Source organism: Lepus europaeus, chromosome 3 (assembly GCF_033115175.1).
Source record: "Lepus europaeus isolate LE1 chromosome 3, mLepTim1.pri, whole genome shotgun sequence".
NCBI lineage: Eukaryota > Metazoa > Chordata > Mammalia > Lagomorpha > Leporidae > Lepus > Lepus europaeus.
In genome coordinates this window covers 137100941-137123012 of record NC_084829.1, presented here as the reverse complement: position 1 = coordinate 137123012, position 22072 = coordinate 137100941, and the positions used below count along the sequence as shown (strand labels likewise).

The 22072-nt window shown below is 42.7% G+C and overlaps 1 protein-coding gene across 3 annotated transcripts in view; it reads left to right on the top strand.

Annotated features, from left to right (window-relative positions):
* The window catches only part of MAP3K5 (mitogen-activated protein kinase kinase kinase 5), a 242606-nt gene that overhangs the window by 82601 nt on the left and 137933 nt on the right, over positions 1–22072 (top strand). For all 3 annotated transcript variants that reach the window (XM_062186819.1, XM_062186818.1, XM_062186820.1), the window contains exon 3: positions 16620–16643. In XM_062186819.1, coding sequence (XP_062042803.1) covers positions 16620–16643 — 24 coding nt within the window. The remainder of the gene's footprint in view (positions 1–16619; positions 16644–22072) is intronic.

The window sequence follows — 22072 nt, the reverse complement described above, 5'->3', positions numbered from 1 at the left end:
AAAGCGCTGTGGCTTTCTTTGAAAAACCTGCGATGTCATTTAGTGAACATACATCCTGCAGGCTAGGCATAGTGCTGGGATGGACAGGCATCTCCCTTCTAGAATCTTCTGAAATAGGATTTGAGAGTAAGAGATTTGCCCCTATGGGCCTCAATTTGGTTTTCACCTTGAGCAATCCTTTATGCAACCTCTACTTAATTCCCCTCCAGATTTACCCCTTTAATCATTGTATGATAAAATTTTTAACTTCATTTTTAATTAAATTTTTGATTGTCTATTGTCTGTAATATGTATCAGCAATTGATAGAAGAATAAGATTATTTTATTGATTCTTGCTCTCTTAATTTTTCTTTGGATTAAGCTTATTTTCAAGCAGGAAGTGTTACAATAGAGATTTTGTACTCTCACCCAATTTTTGCTCCTTTCTTACTGGTATCTGGCAATTTAATTTTATGGCCATTCTTTCCTAGAAAAGTTCTTCTTTTCTTAATGAGAAGAAAGAGCTAAAGCTCATCTTATCAGAAATGTGTAGGAGGTACGTAGATTGGCTTATTTTCGGCCAGCCTTTGTGTAGGAGTGTCATTGGTATGTGAATAAAGTAGTTCTTTTTTTTAAAGATTTATTTGAAAAACAGAGTTATAGAGAGAGGTAGAGCCAGAGAGAGAGAGAGAGATCTTCCCATCTACTAGTTTACTTCCCAGATGACTGAAGTGGCCAGAGCTGAGCTGATCCGAAGTGGGTGCAGGGGCCCAAGGACTTGGACCATCTTCTACTGCTTTCCCAGACCATAGCGGAGAGCTGGGTTGGAAGTGGGATGCCAGTGCTGCAGGCCGGGGGTTTAATCCACTGCGCCACAGCACTGGCCTCATGAATAAAGTAGTTCTTTAAAACAGCTGGTGATGTCTAAACCATACACATTCATATTGTGCATAATAACTGCCTGTTTCTGAGCACTTTCCAGGTGGAAGGGGCCAAGTGATTTGCCCACACATATTTTTGCATTTAATCCTGGAAGAAACTGCCCTCTGAGGTATACTGATATTCTGTCACTATTTTATAGAACAAGATGAGACCCAAATAAATGCAAACATTTGTCTACAGTAATATGCGTAGGAAGATGGCCGTAGCCACTAACATCCATTTTTAGTTACAGTCAGCTCTCCATATCCACAGGGTTTCATGGTTTCAACCAACCACAAATGGAAAATATTAGGAAAAAAATTACATATGTACTTAATACTATTCTCTAAAGCACACAGTTTAACAAGTGTAACCAGTGTAACAACTACATAGCATTTACATTGTGTTAGATCTTAGGTTTACATTATATTAGATATTATAAGTAACTTAGATTTGATTTGCAGTGTATCTGAGGATGTGCATGGGTTAACTGCAAACACTGTGCCTTTCTAAAAGGGACTGGAGCATCCCCATGTTTTGATATCCGAGGAATATCCTGGAATTGGTCCACAGATACCAAGGAGTGTGTCTGTCCTTCTATTTAGAAGCGTATCAAAAACTGTGATCATTTAGAAAAGTCCGTTGACTATGCCTGCTTGCGTGTCCCATGCAACGTTTGCCTTTTCTCTTCTCCCTGCCATTAATTTAAGCTTATTGAGATTGTCCTAACCTTGGCTGTTCATGGTGTCTGGTTGCAGAGGACAGGATATCTGGGATAAGAACTGTTTTTGCAATCCCAGTGATTTTCTCAGAGTCCTAAAAGTTCCTCAGGACCTCTGCTACTGAGAAAGGTCTGTGTGTGTTTGTGTGTGTGTAGTTTTATTCATTTCTATTGCAGTTGGTAATAGGGCTAACTCTATTATTCCTACTGTCCATCAACAGAGAGGAAAACTAGAGTGAAAAAAGGCAGACCAGGAGATATTTAGAATACTATATCATGGGGCCAGCTCTGTGGCGTAGTGGGTAAAGCCGCTGCCTGCAGTGCCGGCGTCCCTTATGGGCGCTGGTTCAAGTCCTGGCTGCTCCACTTCCAATCCAGCTCTCTGCTATGGCCTGGGAAAGCAGTAGGAGATGCCCCACGTCCTTGGGCCCCTGTGTGGGAGACCCAGAAGAAGCTCCTGGCTCCTGGCTTTCGGTTGCGCAGTTCTGGCCATTGCAGCCTACTGGGAAGTGAACCAGTGGATGAAAGACTCTCTCCCTCTCTCTCTCTCTCTCTCTCTCTCTCTCTCTCTCTCTCTCCCTCACTCTCTCCCTCTCCCTCTCCCTCTCCCTCTCCCTTTCCCCCTCCCCTTCACCCCTCCCTCTCTCTCTCCCTCTCTCTGTGCCTCTCCTTCTCTCTCTGTGTGTGTAACTCTGACTTCCAAATAAATAAATAAATCTTATAAAAAATACTATATCGTGTAAGGATTATCCAGATTTAAAAAAAAAAAAAATGGAGCCTTTCTCTGTTTCCCCAGGGGCAAAGACAGACTTAGAATGCTGTTCTTGTCATATATCTCGCTTCACTTAGGTTGATTCTGTGGACATGAAAGAAAGTACAGCTGCACTGGTTTATTTTCATTTACTGCTCTTTGTTGAAGACAGCAGTTTCTCTTTAGAGATAATCCTCAGGAAGAAATTATAGGAAAAAATTTTAATTTAAGTTCCTTGAAAAAGAGTTGCTGGGAGCTATAAAAGTACTTAAAATTTATGTCTGAGTTGTCATCTTTAAGAATTATTTAGAATTAATCATTCACGTTCTTGCGTTAAGATTTATAACCGATGTTTTACATCACAAGTACTATTTCATTGTAAGAACAAAATATCTTACTTGTTTTTCAAAAAAACATCATTGCATTCTGAGAGGAAAGCTGATTCTTGGCATTCTAACAATGAATTTTTCACCACTTTAAGTAAATGTCACAAGTGTGTAAAAGTCCCAAGAACTTCTCCTATGCTTATTGATGTTTATTGGGAGAGACTGTACTAAGACTGGTGTTAGCTTGAAAATAAGAAATGTCAATTCTTTTCTGGTTAATTTCCTGCATTATAAAGTAATTAGACTTCACTTGGGGTTCCCCAGTAAATGGCAGTGTAAACCTGGACACTGCTGGCCAGCGAGCTGGCATCTACATGGAGTGCAGCAGACCTCATACAGGGCTCCGGAGGAATGGCTGACTGCTGTGTAGACAAGGAAGTGGTTTTAATGAAACACGTGGGCCCCAAGGGAATTTCCCCTCTACCCGCTGATGAGTCTGCTAAAACCAGCTGACAATAGACAGGTTAACAGGATTTGAAAAGGCATACAAATGTACTGACCTTACATGCACAGGGGAAGCATACCAAGTATGAAGAGTCAAAGAAAGGCCAGATGGTTAAGTGTCAGTATCCTGTTCATAAAAGAGAGATAAGGTGGGCGTGTGGACAATTTTGGAGGAAAAGTAAATGATTTTTAGGGGAGATGCATGGGCCCAAGGAATAGGCAATAGCCTAGGATAAACTTTGCCTGCACTCTGAGTGTGATGTCAATTCTAGTCTTTCTTCCTATAAATTAATCTGGGTGATCCAGGCTTTAGGCCGACCCCTTCTCATAGTTAGGGAGGAAAAGAGGATCCAGAGACAGATGGGAGAGAAGGGAAAGAGATGGGAAACAGGGGGAGACCTTGGTTCGGAGACTGTTGTTTAGTTCAGGGTACTCAACACGTCAAAGCAGTTACGTTGAGCTCTCATTTCTGAACCCTGACAACTGTTTCTTCTGTCACCAGAAATTCCTTTGTAACACCAACTCACAGCTCCAATCCTTAGGATCCTTTCTCTCACCACCTCCTTTCTCTTCATTTTTGGCCACTCACCACTCTCTTTAAACAATGCTGCTGATAAAAGAGAGCGACACAAACAATGCAATACTACTATAGAGCATCACACAGTGAACCATCAAAAGCTCCCACGATATAGACAGTAGGTGTGAGGAGCCAGAAACTTACATGTGGCTGGTGGGACAGTGCATTGGTACTCTCTTTTGAAGAGCAATTTGGGAGTATCTAAGTGTTAATGAGCTTATCACCAAGACTTAATAATTCCTACCCTAGCTGTGTACTGTAAAATAAAATCTTTCACACGGGTAAGGAGATGTAATCAAGAATGTTTATGTTGTTTGTAATAGCCCTTCCGCCCAAAGGAGATGGTAAGTATCTATTAACAGGAGAATTAAAAAAAATACTTTTTGGGATACCCATATAATGGAATATTATAGATCACTTAAAATAAATCACCAGGGAGCAGGCATGCCTGAAATATTTTATAATTAATACTTTCTTAGTAAAAAGTTGCTATATTCTTTATTGTTTCCTTTATCTAACAGTATAACCTCCATACATTTTGGGCACTTGGATCCCAAATAATTTTAGTTACTGCTAATGTCCTGGCTGTGGTTAGAAAGCATTGGATGTATTTGGACCTTTCTCTCTTGCTGCTTTCTTCACACTTTATCCACTGCAGAAGAAATGTTTCTCTAGAGATTGATATGCACATCACTCAGTGGCGACTCAGCTGGTGTTGAAATGTAATGATTGTGTTAGATTATTTTGGGCTCAAAATTTGTAGTTGCATTTTTTTCCTCTTACCTCTTGCCTAAAAAGTTACTTTACAGATGGCATTTTCCTTAATAGACTGTTTCTACAACAATCTAGCTACTTACTTCTTCACTAGCTCACTGAATATAATACACACATGTGGTGCCTAAAATACTACTCCACATCAATGAATCTTTTGTTCTGTAGGTTGGGATCTGCCTACCATGAAATCTTGTGAGCATAAATTAACATTTCTCATACCATCACTATTTGGCCCTTTAAAATCAATTTTTAATAATATGATGGTTCCTTAAAACAGTAGAATCAGGATTACCATGTAATACAGCAATTCCACTTGTAATTTTATACTCAAAAAATTGAAAACAGAACCTGGAGGAGATATTTGCATACCCAGGCTCATCACACTATTGCTCACAACAGTGAAAATATGGAAGCCGGCGCCGTGGCTCAACAGGCTAATCCTCCGCCTTGCGGCGCCGGCACACCGGGTTCTAGTCCCGGTCGGGGCACCGATCCTGTCCCGGTTGCCCCTCTTCCAGGCCAGCTCTCTGCTGTGGCTAGGGAGTGCAGTGGAGGATGGCCCAAGTCCTTGGGTCCTGCACCCCATGGGAGACCAGGAGAAGCACCTGGCTCCTGCCAACGGATCAGCGTGGTGCGCCGGCCGCAGCGCGCTACCGCGGCGGCCATTAGAGGGTGAACCAACGGCAAAAGGAAGACCTTTCTCTCTGTCTCTCTCTCACTGTCCACTCTGCCTGTAAAAAAAAAAAAAAAAAAAAAAAAAAAAAAAAAAATATGGAAGCAACCCAAGTGCCCATCATTGAGGGAATGGATCAACCAAAGGTTTTATCTATTTATCTATCTAGCTATAGAAATACACATATGTATATAATTATAAAATATTATTCTGCCCCAAAAAGGAAGAAATGTCTTTAAAATGAAAAAAGATTTATTTATTTGAGAGGTAGAGCTACAGAGAGACAGAGAAAGGGATCTTCCATCTGCTGGTTCATTCCCCAAATGGTCACAATGGCTAGAGAAGGGCCAATCTGAATCCAGGAGCCAGGAGCTTTTTCTGAGTCTCTTGCATGGGGACAGGGGCCTAAGCAGTTGGGCCATCTTCCACCGCTTTCTCAGGCCATAAGCAGAAAACTGGACTGGACATGGAGTAGCCAGGACTCGAACTGGTGCCCAAATGGATGCTGGTGCCACAGGCTGGAGGCTTGCTCTTCTATCCCACAGTGTCAGCCCAGGAAGAAATTTATGACACATGACTGAATCTTATGAACTAGCATACTTGCTCATTCAAGCAGTTTTGAGGTCTGTAGATGACTGATCTTTTGTCTGCAAAGACAGAGGGACCTCTTTCTCTTTGAGCATATTTATGTGGTATTGGATACTGTTTTCCTTTTTTTTTTTTTTTAAGATTTTATTTACTTATTTGAAAGGTATAGTTACAGACAGAGGGAGAGACAGAGAGAAAGATCTTCCATCTACTGGTTCACTGTCCAAATGGCCATGATGGCCAGAGCTGGGCCTTTCCAAAAACAGGATCCAGGAGCTTCCTCTGAGTCTTCCACATGGGTGCAGGGGTCCAAGCTCTTGGGCCATCTTCTACTGCTTTCCCAGGCCATAGCAGAGAGCTGGATCTGAAGAGGAGCAGCTGGGACTAGAACAGGCACCCATCATATGGAACGCCTGCACCACAGGCAGATGCTTAGCCCACCACACCCCAGCATCGGCCTCTACCTTTTTTCTAATACTTATTCTGATCTTCTTGATTATAGTTTTGAAAAGAGTGACAGTGTCTGTTATAAATTTTCTTTCTTTTTTTTTTTTTTTTTTTTGGACAGGCAGAGTGGATAGTGAGAGAGAGAGACAGAGAGAAAGGTCTTCCTTTGCCGTTGGTTCACCCTCCAATGGCCGCTGCAGCCGGCACATTGTGCTGATCCGAAGCCAGGAGCCAGGTGCTTCTCCTGGTCTCCCATGGGGTGCAGTGCCCAAGGACTTGGGCCATCCTCCACTGCCTTCCCGGGCCATAGCAGAGAGCTGGCCTGGAAGAGGGGCAACCGGGATACAATCCGGCGCTCCAACCGGGACTAGAACCCGGTGTGCCGGCGCCGCAAGGCAGAGGATTAGCCTGTTAAGCCACGGTGCCGGCCATGTTATAAAGTTTGATGATCACACTGGTTGGTAGTAAATTGGTAATTTTTGTTACAAATACCTCAATCCTAAATTGAAATCTTACTTGTATTTGTTGAATCTACTTAGTTTCCAGATTGTTCTTAAATCCATAAAACATCTCTCTCCCCCCCCCCACCCTCTCTCTCTGTCTTTTCTTATAATAGTATGTCCTTTTCTTGAAGTTGTACCTCTTTTTCCAGGGTAAATAATGAAAATGAATTCAGTTTCAGCTTAATTTGTGCATGAAATTTTGAAAAAGTATTTTTTCCAAGGTTTATGATTCTTTTATAATGAATTTTTGTGGATTCTTTCAGTACTTTAGATAGTACCAATATAGTGATACAAAGTACACATTAGTAGATGCTTTTTTTTTTTTTTTTTTTGACAGGCAGAGTGGACAGTGAGAGAGAGAGACAGAGAGAAAGGTCTTCCTTTTGCCGTTGGTTCACCCTCCAATGGCCGCCGCGGTAGCGCGCTGCGGCCGGCGCACCGCGCTGTTCCGATGGCAGGAGCCAGGTGCTTCTCCTGGTCTCCCATGGGGTGCAGGACCCAAGGACTTGGGCCATCCTCCACTGCACTCCCTAGCCACAGCAGAGAGCTGGCCTGGAAGAGGGGCAACCGGGACAGGATCGGTGCCCTGACCGGGACTAGAACCCGGTGTGCCGGCGCCGCAAGGCGGAGGATTAGCCTGTTGAGCCACGGCGCCGGCCAGTAGATGCTTTTTTAAAAAAAGTTATTTAAAAATAAGATCTTGGGGCCAGCATTGTGGCATAGTGGGTAAAGCCACTGCCTGTGACACCGGCATCCCATATGGCTTCTCCACATCACATCCAGCTCCCTGCTAATGCACCTGGGAGAAAGCAGTGGAGGACCCTGCACCCACATGGGAGACTGGAAGATGCTCCTTGCTCCTGACTTTGGCCTGGCCTCGCCCCGGCTGTTGTAGCCATTTGAGGAGTGAACCAGCAGGTGGAATATCTCTCTTTCTGTCTTTCTCTCCTTTTCTCTCTGTAACTCTGCATTTCGAATAAATAAAAATAAATTTCAAAAAAATGGGATCCTATAAGGTAGTCTCACAATTTGTGAACCAGAAGCCTTGGCCCTGTCCTTTCCACAGTGCTGCCTCTGTACCTTCCCTGAAGTCTCTTGCTGACTTTATAACTAGCTGTTGATTTAGATTCAGCAGTTTTCTAAATTAGCACTCTGCGTTCTCCTTTGGTTCACCATCCTGTACACTTCTTATCACTCCATAAAAAGCTTCTTTTTTTTCTTACCAAGAGAAGAAATACACTTGATCCTTTATTCTACTTATTTCAGAAATGATCTTTCATCTGAGCTATAATCATTCCTGTAATTTGGGGAATAAGCAGATAAGCAGTATCCCATGTAGCTCTGCTTTATGAAGACTTTCCGTGAAGATCTCAAATTAACAAACCAGGTGAATGATTTATTTAGTAGGAGTTGACTTCCTCATTGTAGAATCCCTGAGGTTACAGAAAGGGCTTGAAACTGGAAAATCCAGTTTTCTTAGATGTCAATTACAATATTACATTTTCTAAGGCGTTATCTGTAGATGGGATAAAACATGCCCTTGCTTTCCTTCCTAAATTCTTCCTGTAACCACCACCCTTCTCCACCCACCCTTTCCTGCCTCTTCCTGTGTTGTCCAAAAGAGAGGGAAATCTATATATTATGCGGAATGGAAGAGGCTATGATATCACTAGGTTGCCACCAGCTATTCACTCCATTTGTAAATCTCCTACCATAGGCTCCTGAGTTGAAAACCTTAAGAAGAAAGAAGAACTAGGAGGGTTCTTGAGAAAGTTTGTGGGAAACAGGATTAAAAGGGGCCTGTACTGTGGCCTTAGTAGGTTAAGCTCAGCATCCCAAATGGGCACCCAGTATGAGACCTGGCTGCTCCACTTCCAGTCCAGCTCCCTGTTACTGGCCTGGGAAATCAGGGGAAGATGACCCAAATGCTTGGACCCCTGTACCAGTGTGGGAGACCTGGGAGAAACTCCTGGTTTCTGGCTCCAGCTCCGGCCATTGCGCCCATCTGGGGAGTGAACCAGCAGATGGAAGGCCTCTCTCTCTGTCCTTCTCTCTGTCTGTAACACTGCTTCTCAAATAAATAAATCTTTTCAAAAAATGATATTGAAAGATAAGCTTATTTGAGTGCAAAAATATTTGAAACAATGTATAGTTTTTCATATTGACATTACTTACCCTTTTTGAAGACTCATAGTACCTCAGCACACAGAGGAGTGAGGTGAGCACAGCAGAATTCTGCGGCTTTTTGATCCTTGTAAATCAACAGTTCTTTCTATGGCCATTGATCTTTGTGGCATGCTAACCCATTGTGCTTGTTGGATCTCTTTAGAATGCATCTTTGAAATCATTGTTAAGATTTATGTGTCAAATGTGGTTTACCGTAGAGAAATTCATCATCCCTGTAGTTTTTAAATGATACAGTATCTTAAAAAAGAGAAATACATGCACTTGAATAATACATGCACTTGAATAATACGTTTCAATTAGGTATTGCTGAAGGAAAGAGCTGGTGACAAAGAGGAGGAGGTTAATGTTAACAATAGCAAGAGAGCATAAGGGAAGTTTGTGTTAAGAAGCTGTATATGTGTACAGTGTCACCTTTCAGTGTCTCAGCCCAGTTCAAAGACATAGATCTACTTACGGTATGGTTTTCCCACCAGGATGTATTTATTTATTTACTTTTATCTATTTGAAAGGCAGAGCAACAAAGATAGAGAGATCTTCCATCTGCTGGTTCACTCCTCAGATATCCATAGCAGCTGGAACTAAGCCAGGTGAAAACCAGGAGCCAGGAACTCCACCCAGGTCTCCTTCATGTGTGTTGGGGACCCACATACTTAAGTCATCATCTGCTGCCTCCCAAGGTGCCCATTAGTTAGAAGGTGGATTGGGAGTGTAGTAGCTGAGACTCAAACAAGGTACTCTGGTATGGGATGTGACTGTCCCGAGTGGCAGCTTAACCCACTGTGCCACAGTGCCTACCTTGATAGATTTATTTTAGCATGAAAGAAACAGAGAAGGGAAAGACAATTTAGCATTATTTTCCGCCTTTGGTATAATTTAACCCGACTTTTGGTATAGGTTGCTTTAATAGACTTGCTCCTATTCAAGAGAAGGATGTGTTCTTACTCCCAACCATGAACAACAGGTGCAAAATGTCTCTAGATTTCATAGTGTAGGAATTGCATTTGATTTGTTTCCTTTGACTTATTAATTCCTCACATTATATATGTCCTTAAAGATTTATTTATTTGAAGGGCAGAGCATAGTGGCAGGGGCAGGGGGAGGGGAGAGAGAGATTGATCCTCTACTTACTGGTTCACTCCCCAAATAGATGCAACATATAGGGCTGGATCAGGCCAAGGCCAGGAGCCAGGAACTTCATCCTGGTCCCCAACATGAGTGGCAGGGCCAAAGCACCTGAACCATCATCTGCTGCCTTACCAGGTGCATTAGCAGGAAGCTGGATCAGAAGCAGAGTGGCCGGGACTGAAACCAGCACTGTGGTATGGGATGCTGGTGTTACAAGCAGGGATTTAACCTACTGTGCCACTATGCTGGTCCTGTGTATGCCTTTAAAGTACTCCAAATGCTTTCATAAATGTCTTTACATGCAACCCAACAAGACAGACAAGTTCCCACCACTCAGATTACACAGAAAGAACACATTTTATTCACAGACGAGGCACAAGCCCAGAGTTACCCTCACGTGTTGGGGCATGCACAACTCCTGAGCATCCTGGTGAGAGTGGGCTCATCTTTGACCTGTTGTCAGGTACTTGCCCTTGAAGTCTGGCTATAGATTTCATGTCCTACAAAAGATGATTTTTCTAAGTTTTTGTTAGGGTTTTATATATCTTTTTATTTTTACTTAAGCATTTATGTAACTGTAGCGCTTGAACGCAAACGTCCTAGTTTCCTGTCTTTAGAGATTCCCTGTCACGGTTCTGTGACACATGTGTGGGATTCTGTTCTTCGTGAGGCTGCCCGGTTTTCTTCAGCAGTGCACAGAAAGGGTAAGGGAGTGTCCCACCCTGCCAGCGGGGCCCAGAATACCTGCACGAGCCCATCTGCTACTTCCTTGTTTAGCTGGAAATCATTCAGATTAGGTAAGAGGGTAGAGCTCATTAAGAACAGAAAATAATCCCTCTTTTCCCCTAACTTGAATGGGTACTTGCCAAGTTCTACTAGGACAGAAAGATGGATCAGAAGGGAGAAACCGGGAGGTCATATCTGAGGGCCATGCTCTTTCCCTGGCAAGAACTCCCAGCCAGTTCCATTCTCGTCTTCCAGGAAGCTGAGAGCCTAGATGCTTCTTCCACTTTGAGTCCAGTTTGATGTGGCCACACCACACCAAGTGTTCCCCCTCCCTGCCCTTGGCTGTAATGACCTAGATTTTAGGCAAAAAAGGTTTCTGTTTTTGTAACCATTCCATTTATTTATCCCTAAGCTGGCCTCTTCAAAGTTGTGTTGTCCAGGCTTTGTCTTCCCATGGAGTGAGTCCTAGCCTGGATGGTCTCTAGTGTCTTTCTTTCAGATTTGGGTATCAGAAATACAGGAAAACTGAAAGGAAATGTTGTGGGTATTTCTGGTATAGCCAAAAGCTCCCTAAAGACTTCAGGCAGGTTTGACATCATAGTGGTGTCTTATATTTTCCCAAAATATTTCACTCCTCAGGAACTGGAGTTTGTGCAGATTTTTTTTTTAAATTTGTTTTAAAGATTTTATTTATTTATTTGAGAGAGAGAGTTACAGACAGTGAGAGGGAGAGACAAAGAGGAAGGTCTTCCTTCCATTGGTTCACTCCCCAAATAGCTACAACGGCTGGAGCTGCGCTGATCCAAAGCCAGGAGCCAGGAGCTTCTTCCTGGTCTCCCATGTGGGTGCAGAGGCCCAAGCACCTGAACCATCTTCCACTGCTTTCCCAGGCCACAGCAGAGAGCTGGATTGGAAGAGGAGCAGCCAGGACTAGAACTGGCACCCATATGGGATGCTGGCACTGCAGGCAGAGGATTAACCTACTGTGCCACAGCACTGGCCCTTTTTAAAATTTATAGTCACTTTAAATGTGAAGCCTCCATAATGTGATATTAAATGTAGCAGTATGTCTTAAATTTACTCCCTTTCCTTTTTTTCCTCCTTTAGTGGGTTCAGTACAAATAAACACAGTCTTTTCTCCCTCAGGAGTTAAGTACCTCTTGAGGTTTTGTTTGCTGTTTACTTGGACAGAGTTACAATGAACAAATAGTACCTTTTTCCCTTTAAAGTTGATGACTCATTTGGGTTACATCATCAGCCGTGAGTAAACTCTGTCTCCTTTAGGAGAATGATTTGTATCTATTTAGCCACAATGAAAGGTGAGCAGTAGTTAAAAAGGACCCAGTAGATTGCTGTAGGGATAACTTGACCATAGCTGCATACCTAGTTATAACACCACCTGAGATAAAAAACAACCGATTGTTACTTCGGTGAGCAATTCCTTGGGAACATAGCATGTTGGCCCTAAGTCCACAGTGGCTGTGGTGATTTTTTTTTTTTAAGATTTATTGATTTATTTAAAAGTCAGACTTGCACAGAAAGAAGACAGAGAGAGAGAGAGAGAGAGAGAGAGAGAGAGAAGGAGCTTCCATCCGCTGGTTCACTCCCCAGATAGCCGCAACTGGCAGGGCTGAGCTGGGCCAGGCCAAAGCCGGGAGCCGAGAGCTTCTTCCAGATCTCCCATGTGGGTGCAGGGGCCCAAGCACTTGGCCATCTTCTGCTTTCTCAGGCCATTAGCAGGGAGCTGGATTGGAAGTGGAGCAGCTGGGTCTTGAACCAGCACCCACATGGGATGCCTGTGTCACAGGAGGTGGCTTTTCCTGCTGTGCCACAGTGATGGCTGTGGTGGTTTCTCTGGAGCTCTTTCTTCCCTGTGCCTCCCCACTGCTCCCTTCCTGCTCACTCTCATCTAGGTGCTTGCCGCACCCAAAGGAAAACAGTGTCAGGGTAGCTCCTGTACCAGTGGAACATGAGGACATCTCTCCCTCCAGTGGGACAAAGACAACAATGAATGTGATAGGCCTTTAGTCAAAGCAAATGATAGATAGAATACGGAGTTGGAAGAGCCCAGCAGCCACCCAATCCAGCTCTTTTCATGTGTCACATTTGAGAGACATGAAATGACATGGTGAGCTGGGGGCAGAGCCAGCAATCTCCTGATTCCTAGTTCAGTATGAGTTTCCATACATTTTGTGCATTCATTCATTTATTCATTACTCTTGCTTTTATTGAGTAACTAGTATATGCCATGGCATTTGTTGGCAGCCAGTGGGGATAAAACAAAACACATGGTCTTTGCACCAAGAAGCTCATGAGGTAGGATGGAAGAATCACATGAACAAAAACATGTGATGTTCATGGATCCTCTAGGTCAGGCTTTGACAAGATGATCAGCTGTGTCTGGGTTATCATTTTTAAGGAGAATACACATCAGATGAGCAAACCATTTGAGAAAGTGATAAAAGCACAGGCATAAAACAGAGTAACAATATTTTAAAATTATAAAATGCTACATTGCTTTAAATATACACATAATTGTATTTCACAATTCAAATGCTAAAAAGGTTTTTGGATTTTGGTGAAATTAATATAAAAGCCAATAAAAAAATCAAAGTTCTACCAAGTACTCTTTTCAGGAAAAACATTAGTGAAAAATAGTATGATGCCCTTATAATTTTTAAGATTTTATCTTACTATATGAGTACATCAATGATTTCTCAAATTTAATGCTTCAAGTTTTATAAAGCCAATATAAATGATCCCCAAACTCAATATATTTAAACTGAAATCACCAACTCCTCAAACAAGTTCATATTTCTGTCTTCTTTCTTCTAAATATATCTTCCTTGCCTGATGAAACTTTCATCATTCTCTCAGGTCAGATCAAATATCTCCTTGTCTAACATGTTTTGGTCAGCCTTCAGAAATAAAACTTTAAAAGGTATTACACCATGGACAACTTTCTATATGCCACATCCTGATTAGCAATATGTTCCCCTGTGATCCCAAAGGACCATGTTCATTCTTCCTTCACTGCACTTCCCACATCACACTCATTGCATCAATATCTGTTTCTATAGCAGACCAGGAGGTTCTCTAAGGAGGGAATTATGTTATACTCATCTTTTCATCTTCGTATCCACATCACCTTACCACAGTGTCTGGCACATAAAAAAAAAAAATGTGATGTGGTATCTGAAGCACTGTCAGAGACCTGAGGGTCAAGAATGACAAAAATATGCCATGAACTCCAGTTGGGAGGATTGGCTTCATGTGAGTCAGCTCAGGCCAATTTCACAGAGAAAGGTTTCTTGGGCTCTCTGCAAGGAGGGTGACAAGAAGGGCACTGCTTGTTCCTTAGAAGGCAGAGAGGCAGGCAGTCCCCCTAGAAGAGACCACTGGCTATCTGCAAGCCCATGGTTGACTATTTGCAAGCCCTGGAGAGATGCTCCAGAGATCAAGTCTGGAAAATCCTGCATTTTATGCCCTGGCTTTGTGATCACCCAGCACTTTGCTAGTTAGTGGTACAGAACTATGCTGTGTATGCATGTGTATGTGTAGACGTATGTGTGTGTAATTGCTATAACTGCCTCTGTGAGAAAAACCCTGTTCCATCTCCCCTCAATGTCAGTCTTCTGTGCTGTGATTTCCACTCCTGTGAGCTCTGCCATTTCCAAGGCTTACTGAGGTGTCCCTAGACTCTTGTTGTGTCCACTTGAGTGCCTGTTCTCACACAGATACTGAATACCACTATCTAATTCATATTTCTAAATTTCTAACAGTATTCATGTTTTAGTTATTTGTCATGTATTCACCTGATTTAAAAAAAATTTTTTTTGAAGTTCAAAAAGATGTATAGGAGGAAGTGTTGTCTCCTTTATCCCCTAGCCAGCCAGCTGACTTTACTGGCAACCACCATTATTCCTTTTTTTTTAATCTCCTGTGAGAGATCTGTGAGTGTGCAAATTAGGATTTCTCCCCTTTTTACTTAATTAGGAGCATAGGGTAAAGTCTTCTCTCCTTTGCTTTGTGCACTTAGCAGTGTGTCTGGGAGATCTTTCTCTATCACTACAGGAAGAACTTGCTCAGTCTTTGTTGAGCTGTGCTGTGTTCCATTGTACAGAGGCTCTGTATTCATTGAACAGTTTCTAGGTGATGGATATTTACATTGTCCCCAACCTTTGCTGGAATGGTGTCCCAGTTTGTGCTGAAGCTTCTTGATTCAAGTCACTCACCTTGAAGAGCACATCATCTGTTAAGTGTACATAGGACAGAGTGCTTTATTTTGACATGCAAAGTCTTCTGCAGTCAGGCCTCAAACAGCTTTCTAGTCCTATCATCTGTGTGTTCTGACATGCACTTTCTGCTTAAGCCCAATGATTAAATTCACGATCTTTTCTTAATACTTCTTTAATCCTGTCTTCTACACTTCCCCAGCATACCATCTTCCTTAGCTCCCGGGAACTTGTATTGTCCTATGAACAGCCTGTGCTTTTCCTACATCTCTGGCCTGGATTCCCCCTTCCTGTCTTTGCCTCTGGAAGTTGTCTGCCCTCTGCAGCTCTGCCCGAGTTCCACCTTGCCCGGGACTCCTCTCTGGCCTCCCCCGGGCGTTCCAACACCTTCCTCTGAGACTGCATCACCCTTACTGTCTCTCGTTGCCTGGACATTTTATGCATGTGTATTTGGACATGCATGTCCATCTAGACCTAAAATATTTCTTTTAAAATGTATATGTGTCCTTTTTAAATCGTCAAGATTGTGAAGTACTCAAGGATAGCATTTAGTGTTTTATACACATCTTTATGGCTCTCAATACTACCTAGCACAATTTCTTGCTTCATGAACTTTTGTTTTCTCATCCTTCTGTCCTTACATGATCAAAATCCTGATGCGCTTTAAACCAAAGTCCTGGGGGGTGCCCCTGTCCCCCCTTGGCAATTTGCTTGCTGACCCTGGCCTGAAGGACAGTGAGGGGGCAGCGGGACCCCACATCTCTGCTCCCTGATCTGGCTCCTCTTTGTAGCCAGGTGGGCTCAGTCCTGGGGCTTCACAAATGCCTTACCTCTCCTGTTTCCATGACAACATAATGCCATCTTTTCCAGAAAACGCTGTCCCGTTTTCTTTTTTTTAAATCACAGCTCCCAGTCTCAGTGAAGCGTTTATCCCATAGGCTTTTCTCAGTTGTGTCCTCCTATGTCTTTCATCAATTGAATATCAAGAAAAAGTCAGTATGATAGCAAAGCTATCCTAGAGGGCTTTCTGTGCTCCGGGCACTGCATAGCTACGTTATCTTCACGATCTCACACCTGACCTCCTAGAAGATATGGACACTGCCCACACGATGTACTGAGCCTATTCCACTTTTTATTGAAACGTCCTTCAGTGAAAGTCGTGACTATTTGTTGTCAGATGTTCTTATTTGCATAGACTGGCCAGTGGCCAACACCTTTTATTTCCAACTATCCAACATGGAGAGCATTGCTTGCTTCCCTCCCAGGGTGTGAGTGAGGTTTTGCTTAGGGAAAACAAACTTGTTCTAATCTTTTCCCAAAAGGTTGTGGCTGATCAGGTAATTCAGCACCTATCTGCTCTAGGTTGTTCAGTTTGGGTTTTGCAGATTTGTGCTATTTTCCTACAGCTGTAGCCCATCAGATTGTAAACTTCTCAGGTGCAGGAACTTGACACTTTGAGCTTTGCCACTGCTTAAATAATTGTTAACACCAAGTTTCCCATATAGAAGAGTTCAGTGAGAGCCACCGGAGAGTGGGCTTCTATATTAACTTACGTTGTAATTTTCTCCCCTTTGTTTTTCAGGAAATTATTTGCCAGAAGAATACTGTGAGTATTTTGCTTCATCTTTCTGAAATTTTTTCTTTTCCATTGAGTAATGTCTGGGGTATTTTAATCTCTGCAAGTTACTGATTTGTGTGTTTGTTATTCCTCTTTAGGGTTTCTGACATATCAATATCAATATGATTGTCTTATGTAAATACTCCATTGTAATGAAGCTTTATTTATACTAATGGTAGACGATATTACTTCTGTAAGTAATTATGTTTTAGAAAAAAAAATTTTCATATTATACCCAATATTGTAGAATTACAGGTGACACTGAAGTAGCATATATGAGGATACTTCAGACATTCGTGGAAAATGGAGTAACTTTTTTTGGTGTGCAAAAAAATTTAGAATCCTAGATTGGCATTGTGGAGCCCTGGGTTGAGTTGCCACCTGGGACTCGCACATTGGAGTCCTGTTTGAGTCCTGGATACTCTGCTTCCCATCCACTTCCTGCCAATGCACCTGGGAAGACAGCAGAGGATGGCTCAAGTATTTGGATCCCTGCCACCCACATGGGAGACACAGATGGAGTTCCAGGCTCCTGGCTCTGGACTGGTCCGCACCATTTGGCTACTGGACCAGGGGATGGACACTTGCTGGCTTGCTGGCTCACTTGTTCTCTCTGTCTCTCCCCTTTCCTCTTTCCCTCCCCCTCTTTCTCTCCTTCCCTCTTATTTTGCCTTTCAAATAAGTAAATCTATTCTAAAGTAGTATGAAATCCATGCATTTTTTTTTCATAATGTATATTCCATGAACTTACAAACATTCCTCTTTTTTAAAAAAAAATCATTTCAAAGGTAGAGTTACAGAGGCAGAGGCAGAGAGAGAGAGAGAGAGGTCTTCCATCCTCTGGTTCACTCCGTAAATGGCCACAACAACCACACGCTGAGCTGATCTGAAGCTAGGAGCCAAGAGCTTCTTCTCAGTCTCCCATGTGGGTGCAGGGGCCCCAGGACTTGGGCCATCTTCTACTGTTTTCCTAGGCCATACCAGAGAGCTAGACTGGAAGTGGAGCAGCCGGGACTTGAACCAGCACCCACATGGGATGCTGGCACTGCAGGCTGCCTCACCTGCAATGCCTCAGTGCCGGTCCTTTATATATGATTTCAGCTGTTTAATTTCATTTTCAAAATTTCTGAAGTAAACACACACACAAACACAGAGGAATAAATTTATTAGCATTTGTAAATTTGTATATACCATACCTATATATATAGATGCATCTATCTTGCATTTAGAAATTTAAATTCCTAAGTATTTAGACCACTTTTGTTACCATGTTATAGAATTCCTACCTTCCACACAGAATTAAATGTGATAAAAATACATTTTAAGTTGGACAAAATGCTGCATGGAGAAAAGTTACAATAGGCAGTGGAAACAGCCATGTTAAGCCAGTGGTTGTGTATTTCAGTTTGGAAAGTAAGCCACCTCCACACCTGGGAGTAAAAATAGTCATAGTGCACCACATAAAGGCTGTGCAGGATTCCACTGAAGATAAGACTGACAATTGGTAGTTTTCCCTTAGACTAGAAATTTCTTAACTCAGGTTGAGATTTCTCTAGGTGAGATACTCATTGCCGCATAAATAATGTTGTCGTTGTAAACCTTTATCCTTTTAATCCTAACAGGAAATGAACTTTAATTCACTGTAAAAATTTGTATCAAGCAAACATTGATTGAGCATGTACTGTGTGCCAGAATTTGGGCTTGGTATGGGAGGGGCCTTTCTAGGAAAGTTGAGAGTGGAGGCAGCAGGTGAAGAGTGCCAGGGTCTGGAGGGGCAGGGGGAAGGGCAGTGAGTAAAGAAGTAAGCAAAGAAACCAATTAAAATCTTACCATGAGGTGATGTGCTGAAGAGTGGGCGGCAGGTGGCCTTGGCATCAGGGTCCTTCAGAGGAAGTAGCCTTCCCTGCAAAGTGCATGATGGGAAGGAGCCCGCCAGGCCTGGCTCCTTTGGATGCATGGAGAAGAACCTATTACACATCACAAACACGTTGCTGACTGACTTGAGAAAGCTGCTGGGTGTCAGATGCTGGATGTTCTTTTAAGAGGTTGAGTATTTTCAGCCTATTTCAATATCTTAATGTCTAGATATTGAGAGCTTTTATTTCTAGAAGCTTAATTCATCTTTCCTTAAACACTTCATATTCATCTTTAGGTAGCTTTTAAAGATTGAAAAACAGAATTGGCATTTTTTTTCTTTAACAGTGAAGATAATTAGATGGAGGAGGAGTAGATGTTGAGCTGTAGGATTTTACAGCGATTGGGGGTAGGGAGAAGCATGGGCCAGAGGGATCAGTATTACTTTTTGATCACATCTTAGTGTTTTGAAATTTAAGGAAATGAAGTCCAACTCTTACATGAAGCAAGAGGTTTAAGGCTTTAAGCAGCTTAGAATTAGTACCGTATTAATAAAAGGCAGTTCTTGGACTTCAGGTGCCTGTTCTTGATCACTCTCTGGCTGTTTGTATTTACCTTGAATCATCACCTATTTCATCCTGTGGTCTCTTGGCAAGTTGAAAATAAAAATTACAGTAATAACATTTCTAAGTTCTAGTGAGTCAACTTGGGAAATAAGTGTTCCCATATTATTAGTTTTCAACAATTTGAAAAAATGTTTTTCTCAACAGTTGGTACCTTTTTAAGAAGCACAATATCACCACACCAACTTTGTACTCTCCCCTGCTGCAGAGTCCGTGGGCTCTCTTCATTTGGGCCCCCTGGCACCCAGGAGCCTCCTTCAGCTTATCACACTCCCTTTTTTGTCTGAGATTGACAAAGGGGAAAAAAAAAAAAAGTGTGTGGGGCAGCGAGGGTACTGAAGCTTTGCATCATGGTGTTTGTTCTGGGGACTGCTTTTCCCTGATGCCTGCGTAGTTGTCATTTTTCTCACTTCCCCCTCCACTGCCCAGGTCACACCCAAACTCTGATAGTCATTCTCTTCCATTGCCCACTAGTTCAATGATCTTTGACATTTTGTGTCTTATACATAAATGTACTTGGAATGTTAGCTTCTGTGGATCCAGACCTTTTTCCAGTAGCAAAAGAATAATATTCTAAAGTTCTGATTGTGCTCTTCTGGTGTACTGGCTTTTCAGCTGCTCTTATTTTGTGACTCAGAGAAGTCAGAATAATGACTTTTGTAGTTTTGAATTATGGTGCTGATGTACAACAGGAGTGTCTGATTCCGTTGTCCTTTTGTAGCTCACACTAAGTTTAAGCTCTAGGTTTGGAAAACAGCCTGTGTTGTATCCTAGCCTTTCTTTTCTGCAGAGGCAGTGGCTTGAGTCAAAGGATTAAATCAGGAGGACATGCTTTGGTTTCTTGGTAACATTTTAGAAGCAAAATGTTTTCACTTTCCCTCTCCCTGGTTAGTCTTCCAAGTATTGTCCCATGAAGTACAACTTTTTTTTTAAAGATTTTATTTATTTATCTTAGAGGTAGAGTGACAGACAGAGGTGGAGAGAGGCAGAGAGAAAGGTCTTCCATCTGCTGCTTCACTCCCCAAATGGCCGTGATGTCAGAGCTGGGCTTGGTCCAAAGCCAGGAGCCAGGAACTTCTGCTGGGTCTCCTGTATGGATGCAGGGTTCCAAGCACTTGGGCCATCCTCAGCTGCTTTTCCAAGGTCATAGCAGGGAGCTGGATCAGAAGAGGAGTAGCCAAGACGCGAACCAGTGACCATATGAGATGCTGGCACCACAGGCAGAGTCTGAACCTACCACGCCAGAGCAGCTGCCCTGAAGCAGAACTTTTAAAGGAACAATGTAGTGTACTTGACTTAAAAACCTGAAACCTCAAGCTCTTGGAGCTATCCTCTTAGACTTAGACTTGGAGCTCTCCTCTTGGACTTCAGCTGGAAGTCAGATGTGGTATCTGTTCCATGACCTGACACACAAGTTCCCCAAAGTGTGATGTGTACATACATAATGGCAGGCTTTGGACACTTCTTGAATCTGTTTGCTATAAGCAGTCAGTTGGCTCATGCAGACAACAGAAGGTTGGAGAATGGGTGTGCCACCTTGTAAAGTACACAGGAGAGGATGCATAACCCACTGGTAAAAGTGACACACCCTCTAAGCAAAGAGTGCCTGGGCTAGGGTCCCAAGCAATCATGGACCAGTTGCATATCCTCTCCATGCCTCACCTGTAAGTGGAGACAAGCGCACCTTCTTCAGGGGGTCATGGTGAATGTGTGACCGTCTGTTCCATGGCACATGGAAGTGGTGAGTGATTGTTTGCTCTTACTCATTTAGTGCCAAGGGGAAGAGAACTATTCTCAGGTTCATCATATTCTGAAATAACTGCGTACCCATGCCCTGGATTCCTTGTGATCCCATAACAGTGAGAGTAGGGTCTTCCACATATCTTGTTCTTGTTTGCAACTCTTGGTTTTTACCTTTGCATATGGTTTATCTTTGTGGGTCTCTCCCATTTCCTTTGAGTCAACCATTTTCAAATATTACTTCAATCTCTGTTATGTCTTTTGTATTCCAATCATGCCTTTCCAACTCTTCTTTTGGATATTATGATATTAAATCTCAAACTCTTGATCCTTTAAATCTCAACCTCTCTCAGTGCCATTTCATCTCATCCTACACCAAATCAAATGTCCGTCTTCTCAAGTTCTCCTCGTAGTTTAATGGGAAGCCAGATTCTGTTTGTGATTCATGACCTGATGTATAGTAAGTGCCTCAAAGTGCACTATGTTCATAAATGATGTAGTCTGACTGTACTGGCTTTCTGTTAAAGATGCCAGTCTTTTGAGATAGCCCCAGCCGAGACTGTGGAATCACCTTTGACCCCTCCTTTCACTTTGTCCAGACCTGGAACTGGGCCAGTTGAGGCTTCCTTTGGGGTGGGAGCACATGTGCCTGTTTTGCTCTTGCCACTGCTGCCAATCTGGTCATGCTTTGTAGCTTCCTGTTGAATTTCCTCAAATTCTTCTTTTTTTGTCTTGGGGTGCATCTCATGATCCACTCAGACTCAAAATGCCCAACTCAATTCTAATTTCTTTTTTTTATTAAATAAATATAAATTTACAAAGTACAACTTTGGAATTGTTGCGGCTTTTTTTCCCATAACCTCCCTCCCACCCGCAACCATCCCGTCTCCCACTCCCTCTCCCATCCCATTCTTCGTCAGGATTCATTTTCAATTATCTTTATATACAGAAGATCTTGGTCTTTTTATGATTCTCCACTGCCCAGCATACACGAGGGTACTTCAGAAAGTTTGGGGAGCAGAGTGGAAAGCAGTTTGGTGTGAAAGATTTTGAAATCCATGTGTTGTTTTTTTCTTGAAATGCATTTTCCATGCATTGTTGAAGACCCCTTGTGCAGTTCTAAATCCTGCTCTTTGCATGCACTTCCCTTCCTTGAGCCCCAGGCTCTGCTCAGATTTGCTTACTCTGGCATGTCTAGGC